Below are 8,986 nucleotides of genomic sequence, written 5' to 3'. Positions count from 1 at the left end.
TTTAAATACAAAAGGGAGTGATATGTTTGTCACTCCTCTCCAAACTACCAGGATCAATATGCAAATATCATTTAAGAGACTAATCAAGATGGAGCCAATCACTGTCACGGTGATAACTCTTATTTATTATCTGCTATACTATTCACAATCTTTTCATTAGTAATGATGTTTGTTGTAGATTTTTCTTGCTCCACCATTACCAACGTAAGTTTCAAGCTGCAAGTAGAACAATGGAACTAAAGTTGATAGGAAATAAGCCTATTCAGTTGGCAGAAAAACCATCTGTTTATTTATAGACATAAGCACACTTGCTTCGAGTAGCTCTGTGCTAAACATACATATGTAGCACTGCACAAATTACCTGAAAATTTTGTTGCCAAAAGAATTCATTTTCTTGGTCCAGTGAACACAGGTGAAATTTACCACCAGGGCATCTTTACCTTGCATAAGCGGAATCAATTGCAAAAAAAAGTCATTGAAGCATACAAAGTTGTCAACAGTGTGAAATCTTGAACCTGCAACGATTGACGCTCAACCTATTTTCATTTCAAGTGTTCTACAGGATATTCATACGAACCTTACCTCAAGATGTGGCATCTTCGTCAAGCAAGAAAACATGTAAAGTTAGTTGTAGAGATAGTTCCGCTTACATACCTTAGGCTTTCTTGAACTGAACTGGAGAATAGCTTGTTGTTTAATTACCTGAGAAGCAGCCAGCTGGTTCAGGTCCGTATGCCAAAATCAGAGGTATCATCAACTTCCCCTTTTGTAGTCAACATCGTAGCAGACACATCAGAGATTATTTGGCATATGGACGAGATACCAATGCTTGCAGTGTAGAGTTAATTTCAGAGGTCTAACAGTACGAGGCAGCGAGGCTCACGGCAAGGTGGCGGCCCAGCCCTCGGCGCCAACGGACGCGGAGTGGCAGACCTTGACTTCACCGGATCCGTGACGTTGGCAACCAGGCATTCCATGGTTGCACAGCGCTGGTCACATCGTCCCATTGTTATCTTCTTTTATTTCTATGTACCCAAGAATAATACATGATACTATTAAACAACATAGCCTGCTCAGAGTTGAACGAGGCCTAGTTCTATGAAAATTAGCGCACACAATATCCTAACAAACAACAATAGAGCTGTGAAGACTAACTTGGTAAAGAAAGACACACACAGCTCAGGAGCCCTATCTAGTAGCAACATTATCATGCAGGAAATCATGAATATTAGGTGGAAATTAACCGGAGGGAGTAGCATACCAGTATGGCAGTATGAAAAACTTTCAGTGCGCGAATTATCAGATAGAGAGAATTGATGGGCTCTTTGGTTAAGTCATTATTGGCCAAGGTGAGTTGGTGGAGGTATGCATCCATCATCAGCTCAAATACAACACAAATATTATTGGATGTCTCCTCGATGGAAATAGCATTATATGTCTGACCTCAACTATATCAGGATGTCTCAACAACCTGAATAATCTGATCTCACAGAGGATCCAGGCAACATCAGATCAGTGCTCAAAGTAATTTTGTATTTTCTGATTTCCACCCTATTACCAGTATGTTGGTCAATTGATGAATAAACTTGACACTCAAACTCGCTTTGCCAATGATTTGCCAAATTCTCAATCTGGTAGCATCACCACATTCACTGAAGAAGTCCATGTCCGATGAACCCTGACAAAAGTGCGACAAATCAAGCTAATACTGCACAACGAACGACCTTTTATGAACAAAACATGAAACACACACACAATGAATTGTTGGGCCCTTCGGTTCTTCACTTAAACTTACATTCCCTTCTTACTATTTATTTTCCTCTCATGGTCGGTCTATCCCGATTTGTTTCTTCTTCTGGCACGTTGCATTCCTATTATGAATAAATTTAAATTTATTAAATTCAAATAAAGAACCCTGGTCAAATTTGAAATTCTAAATTGATTCACCATAAAACAGGAAACGGGGACAAAATGCATACAAATATTGGAGTTGAACTCTTTCGGCTGAGATGTCCACTGAAATTCGGATTCACCAACATAAAGCAATTAGTCTAGGAAGCATGCACATCTAGATCTTTGAGGAGAGGAGGCATGGTTCAACCAAAATGCAGCAAGAAAATGTATACACCATCACGACTGCTAAATTCTACGCAAAATTACTTCTTTGCCCCGACAAACTCCCAATTTGACATGGACATGCAAAAACCAAAAGTGAAGCAACTTGAGCCTGCTCCGCTCCAAGATGTGATTGGTTCTATATAAACGAACCATTGTATTTTTATTCTTCGTAAGTAAAGAATGGGGATCAACATATAAAACATATTCAAAGGTCAATTTTGAGCGTTCAAAGTTCCATGCTTGTGGTATAACAAATTAAAAAAGAGTAAGAAACCTAAAACTGGATATAGAGATGTATACCTTCTAGAATGTTGCTTCCTTCTTGAAAATTTCCTTCTAAAGTTCCCTAACACCAACATTTGCCTCCCACAAAATGTAGCACCTTTTACTGTTGTAGTCCATCCATCCCTGGGAATTCTTCGCTGCCTGACCCAATGCATCTGGATGCAGACATATCTGCAATTGGCACACCTTTCCACCCGACGCAGCGATTCTACATCGGTCCCTCGATATTCGTGCTAGCTGCACTATTGCAAAAACAGCCTTGTCATGTACACCTTCTTCTCCCTAAAGGACCCAAAGTGTGCACATCACAGCTTGCCTGCCTCCCGTGAAGCTGCCCTCCTTTCTCCTTATCCTATCATGCCCATCGTCTTGACTCCCCACTCCTTCACTCTTTCTCTCCTCAGCTGACCATGGACGAAGAAGAGCACAGCGTATGCCTGGCCGTAGCGCCGGATCCAAACCTTGAAACTCGTCATTGCTGCTCTTCTGCGCACCGCCGCTCCCCGTCGTCCTTGTCGACATCCTCCTCCACGGGCGAGCTTCTCTCCAACCTCCTGTGCGGCTATCCACGGCGAGCTCGTCGTCCTCCTGCACACATGAGAGGCAGCCCACGGGAATCCATTAAGAAAATCGGTTCTTGATTATTTTTCTTGGAGCCTTTCTCTTGATTGTTTTTCTTTCAATCAAGATTCATAAGATTCAGATCCTTTTCTCATGGAATTTTTTTATCTATGATGAATCCTTGTTACAGATCCGTTCCTAAGGAATTTTTTTATCTATGATTAATCCATATTACAAAATTTCTTTTGGATTTCTTTTCCTTCTTTTCTTCATGTGGCCTCATGTCAATTTTGGGTGTTCTTGTTTGGGGAGAACGGAACAGAAATTAATTCCATGTATGGTTTTATGTCTTTGGATCCGGTGTACATCTTATGTATTGTTCTTTGGATCCGGTTGGTTCCTACTCCATTCCCCAAATAATTCCTACTCCATTCTCCAAATAATTCCTACTCCATTTTTGCACAACAGATTGAATGGAGTGAATACTGAAAGCAAGAAGGCAGGAAGTGAAGGCTCACAGGAGGATCCAGTTTCCATCGAGGAGGTCATCCGCCTGGACGGGCGCGGTGGTGGATTGGCAGCCTCGAGCTCCATGACTTCCCCCTTGAACGGTGGGAACGCTCGGAGGCAAAGGACGAAGGTGTACACCAGAGTCCGTCATCCTCCTCCGGAGCCAGATCCTCGCCCGCCTCAGCCGCAATCGGGGTGGTCGTGGGCGGGGAGCCCAACTCGTCTTCCTCACGCTGGCGTCCGCCTCCGCGTCGATTACGCGACTGCAGAGCGTTGACAAGGGAGCCGGGGCCACGGGAGGTGTGCCGATGGGAGGGGCGGCGGGCGCTGTGTAGGCGTGCTAGGTGGACTGACTGAGGAGACGGTTTTGATGACGCTGTTTTTCCGGGAGGAGGCGAGGTTTGCGGGAGAGACGAATCGAGGACGGGCCCATGTTGGCCATCGGTGGAAAGAGGTGACGACCAAAACTTGACGTATTGAGAGGTGGCAGAATAAGGAACATGTTCCTCCTTTTTAAGTAGTGTAGATAGAAGTGTAGATTATCCGTGACCTTCCTCTGTTTCGACCCTTTGGCTTTTAATCTCGCCGGCTGGAATTCCGCTCCCGTCGATGTCACGCCCCGGAGCTGCTGGCATGGGGCGGATCACGTACGTGGTGGCGCAGAAGCGGGTGGAGGAGGCGTTTAGCATCTGCTTCCAGCATATGCATGAAGTGCGTTCTTCAAAATCTCTACTACTTAAAAAGACTAAACTGGTTCCTTATTCTACCATCACGATACGTTTGGTCGTCCGTCGTCCGCTTCGTCAATCCTCGCGCACATTTTTGCATTTAGGTCCCTCGTACGTACTGGAAATAGAACCCGCAGTCCTCCGACCTTCGCCCCCTACCGTCAACCCCGACCTCCTCAGATTGAACCCTAGCCCAAGGTCCTGCAGCCGCCGATCTCGTCTCCCCTCCCCAGACCCGCCGCCCCTCAGTCGTCTCCCTGCGTGCCAACCCTAGCCGTCGGGAGCAGCTCCACCTCCACCGTCGTCCCCCGCCGCCTGCGCCGCCGGCAAGCGTTGCCGGTCAAAGCCCGCGCAGCATGGGCGGAGGCGGGATCTCCCTTCCCCGCTCGTGAGGCGGGCTGCGTGGGACACTTCGTCGAACGGTGGAGCGGGCCGGCGCCTGACTTTGGCGCAGGACGGCGCTGCTTGGCGCGCATGACGGCGCGGCGGAGTCATGCGGAGAGGTACGAGGCGTGGCCGAGGCGCAGGGATCGCTGCGGTCGGGCCCGATCCGGGCTTCGGCGGGCTCGCGTCCGGGGCGACGTCGTCGTGGCTCGGTCTCCAGGCGGAGTGGCGGTTGGCGGCCGGATCTGCTGCCTCCTGCAGTGGTCTGGCCGGGACGAGCAACTCCGGCGAGTGGTGGGCGTTTGGTGGTGGGCAACGAGGTCCCCTGCTAGACTGGTCCATACCTCCACAACCGAACCACTACTGTCCTCGACCTCGACATCTTTTCCCTGGCCCGGATTCCCCGACCTGTGTGCATCTGCTACCGCCATCACCCTCCCGGCGATCTCGTCGTGATGCGGTCATCGTTTCCTCCGGTCCCGCAATTGCGGCACCCCCGACGTCACTCTCTACATCATCGACTTTCAGGGAAACCAGGTACTGCCGTACTGGTACAGGTACTCCTCGCGTGATTGTGGATTTCGGGGGTTCGTGTTGTGGCTCGCCATTGGATCGTCCCTAGAAGCTTTTCTCTCTCGGGACCAGTATCATTGTTACTGTTCCGTTCTGTAAAACTAACTTGCTAGCAAGTTGTCTAACATGTGTTGATGTTGAATTTTGTGGGATGCGTGTATGTGTTAGAGCAACGAATATGATCAAGAAATCATGGACGATTACTTGTGATGACTTATGCTGAAATTCAAATTAAACTCTGAGATCGAGTCTACTGGAATTAATCAAGGTAGCTGTTAGCTTCATTATTTGTCCATTCATTTTTTCAGTTAGTGTAGCTGTGATGATGGCATGGTAGACATTTGGTCTAGATTGCATAAAGATGTTACTAGAAAGATTCTAGCTCACAGGAAGAGGGAAATGCACTTTGGCTCATAGGAGCATATGCTCCCATTATGTGAATCCACATTTCAAAGTGTCAAAAAATTCTAAACTAAATTTTTACATTTACATCTAGACATTTTATGTTGGTACACAAGTTTTCAAAAAAACCTAAAAATAATTGTGGCTCCTGTAAAAAAGACAAGTTTTGATGCTATAACACGACTACGTACAGGATATTTTTTTGTCTTTTTTGTACACGCCATATAAAATGTTGTTTCTCCATGAAAATTTGTGCACTAACATAGAATGTCAAGATGTACACCAACAAATTTATATCAGAATTTTTTAACATTTTTAAAATTGTTTTTTAATTATTTTATATAATGAGAGCATTTGCTCCTATGAGCCAAATTGCCACCTCCACAGGAAGAGCTATACATTCACAATTTTGATTCTTTTTTCGTAGTTCTCCTTTGTTGCTGAAATTATCTACAGAGAGTTTGTAATTTTTGGTTCAAATTTATATACATCGCTACAAGATTTTGTCTCCCTACATTTTTCGTGTTTCAAAGTTAGTAAGCTTTGGTTGTACCTATCTGCAATGATGATGACGAAGTCGGACAGCCGGCCAGCCCAAGTTCTGGATGTCGCCTCCATTGAGTGATCGCCCAGTCTGCAATGTTGTCGTTCTGAGTGCCACCCACATGAAGATACTGATTTCCCCTTGCAAGGTTAGCCTTCATATTTGATACCTCATTTGTTTTTTCTGAGAATTTTTATTTATTCATTAACCATCTGCTGCCTCTTTATTGCTGAATCAAACATCGGAAGATCAGTCCAACAACCAGTCATTTTCTCTTCGCCAAAAATTTCATGAGCCTGCAGACCTGGCCGCCATTGTGAGTCATTTCCAATAAGAAAAAAACACGATAACACTGATTATCAATATTGACAATGGCTATGCTCCTCTGAAACATCTCAATTTACTAGATTCTGCATTTCCAAAATTGTAGATGGCAAATGTATTGATGTGGTGCTTTAATGCCACGGGAAGATCCAAATACTAGGCTGAGACAACGGAGATTATGTTTTAAATTCATCTAACCTGCAAGTTGATGGCAAAGTCTTTGGCGGTATTTTCAATATTTTATCAAACCACTTTAATGTAGAGAAATGCTGGAACGCGTTATCAATTATACAAAAAAGACCCACTGTGTTCTAATTTCTAGATCCGGTATGGAATCCAATTCAAAACAGATCTAGGTATTTTAGTTTGGCTACCACTACTATCAATTATACCTGCTGAAAATGCTTTGCAGTGAGCTTGATAAGATTTCAATAGTTCGGTGAGATATGTAGGATAACATTGCATAGAAAACAAAAAATTTCCTACCGCGAACACGCAATCCAAGCCAAGATGCAATCTAGAAGACGGTAGCAACGAGGGGGTATCGAGTCTCACCCTTGAAGAGATTCCAAAGCCTACAAGATGAGGCTCTTGTTGCTGCGGTAGACGTTCACTTGCCGCTTGCAAAAGCGCGTAGAAGATCTTGATCACGATCGGTTCCGGCGCCACGAACGGGCAGCACCTCCGTACTCGGTCACACGTTCGGTTGTTGATGAAGACGACGTCCACCTCCCCGTTCCAGCGGGCAGCGGAAGTAGTAGCTCCTCTTGAATCCGACAGCACGACGGCGTGGTGTCGGTGGCGGTGGAGAACTCCGGCGGAGCTTCGCTAAAGCTACGCGAAAGATATGGAGGAGAGGGGGCGGCTAGGGTTTGGGAGGGGGTGGCCGGCCTCAAGGGGGTGCGGCCAACTTGTGGCTTTGGTGTGTCCGGCCCCCTCCCCTATGCCCCTCATTATATAGGTGGAACCCCAAGTGTTGGTATCCAAGTCTTTGAATAAGACCCGAACCAAAAACCTTCCATAAGGAGGGGAAACCTAGCCAAGCTAGGACTCCCACCAAAGGTGGGAGTTCCACCTCCCATATGGGGGGTGGCCGGCCCCCTAAGGGGAGTCCACTTGGGACTCCTCCCCCACTAGGGTTGGCCGGCCATGGAGGTGGAGTCCCATGTGGACTCCACCTTCCTTGGTGGTTTCTTCCGGACTTTTCTAGAACCTTCTAGAACCTTCCATAGAACCTTCCGCGACATTTTAATTCACATAAAATGACATCCTATATATGAATCTTATTCTCCGGACCATTCGGAACTCCTCGTGATGTCCGGGATCTTATCCGGGACTCCGAACAAATATTCGAACTCCATTCCATATTCAAGTTCTACCATTTCAACATCCAACTTTAAGTGTGTCACCCTACGGTTCGTGAACTATGCGGACATGGTTGAGTACTCACTCCGACCAATAACCAATAGCGGGATCTGGAGATCCATAATGGCTCCCACATATTCAACGATGACTTTAGTGATCGAATGAACCATTCACATACGATACCAATTCCCTTTGTCACGCGATATTTTACTTGTCCGAGGTTTGATCTTCGGTATCACTCCATACCTTGTTCAACCTCGTCTCCTACAAGTACTCTTTACTCGTACCGTGGTATGTGGTCTCTTATGAACTTATTCATATGCTTGCAAGACATTAGACGACATTCCACCGAGAGGGCCCGGAGTATATCTATCCGTCATCGGGATGGACAAATCCCACTCGTTGATCCATATGCCTCAACTCATACTTTCCGGATACTTAATCCCACCTTTATAACCACCCATTTACGCGAGTGGCGTTTGATGTAATCAAAGTACCTTTCCGGTATAAGTGATTTACATGATCTCATGGTCATAAGGACTAGGTAACTATGTATCGAAAGCTTATAGCAAATAACTTAATGACGAGATCTTATGCTACGCTTAATTGGGTGTGTCCATTACATCATTCATATAATGATATAACCTTGTTATTAATAACATCCAATGTTCATGATTATGAAACTAATCATCCATTAATCAACAAGCTAGTTTAAGAGGCATACTAGGGACTTCTTTGTTGTCTACATATCACACATGTACTAATGTTTCGGTTAATACAATTATAGCATGATATATAAACATTTATCATAAACATATAAATAATAACCACTTTATTATTGCCTCTAGGGCATATCTCCTTCAGTCTCCCACTTGCACTAAAGTCAATAATCTAGTTTACATTTGTAAAGATATAACACCTTGGCCTTCTGGTGCTTTATCATGTATTGCTCACGGGAGAAGTTTTTAGTCATCGGATCTGACACGCTCGAAACGTATGTATTTTGTAATTCATTTGCGTCTCAACGCATCACTCATTTTCAAATGAGTTGGCATTAAATATGTTTGATCTTCCGGTGGAACCTTAATTCCGCTTGTCCGAAATATGTCACTAATATTGTCACACACAATATAGCTTCAAAGTTCGACTCGTCGGAACTACACCAAGTTCTCAAAGAACCTCTTGACTTAAC

At 45.1% G+C, this 8,986-nt stretch overlaps 1 protein-coding gene and 1 long non-coding RNA gene across 3 annotated transcripts; both read right to left on the bottom strand.

Moving 5' to 3' along the window:
• Positions 1-1,377: 1,377 nt before the first annotated feature.
• Positions 1,378-2,614, bottom strand: LOC124680383. 2 transcript variants are annotated; one of them, XR_006995508.1, is made up of 3 exons: positions 2,419-2,614; positions 1,796-1,871; positions 1,378-1,678 (listed from the first exon to the last, which is right to left on the bottom strand). It is a non-coding gene; the product is annotated as an uncharacterized LOC124680383 (long non-coding RNA). The 2 variants fall into 2 exon arrangements; XR_006995507.1 differs by lacking the exon at positions 2,419-2,614 and adding an exon at positions 1,980-2,405.
• Positions 2,615-2,620: 6 nt separating this feature from the next.
• LOC124680382 lies at positions 2,621-3,759 on the bottom strand. Its single transcript, XM_047215453.1, has 2 exons — positions 3,483-3,759; positions 2,621-2,991 (listed from the first exon to the last, which is right to left on the bottom strand). The coding sequence occupies exons 1-2, from the start codon at positions 3,623-3,625 to the stop codon at positions 2,751-2,753; spliced, it is 384 nt and encodes a 127-aa protein (XP_047071409.1). The 5' UTR covers positions 3,626-3,759; the 3' UTR covers positions 2,621-2,750.
• Positions 3,760-8,986: the final 5,227 nt, after the last annotated feature.

Source organism: Lolium rigidum, unplaced genomic scaffold (genome assembly GCF_022539505.1).
Source record: "Lolium rigidum isolate FL_2022 unplaced genomic scaffold, APGP_CSIRO_Lrig_0.1 contig_14805_1, whole genome shotgun sequence".
In the NCBI taxonomy this organism is placed as follows: Eukaryota; Viridiplantae; Streptophyta; class Magnoliopsida; order Poales; family Poaceae; genus Lolium; species Lolium rigidum.
The sequence above is the reverse complement of the archived record's forward strand: the minus strand, read 5'-3'. Positions and strand labels throughout refer to the sequence as shown.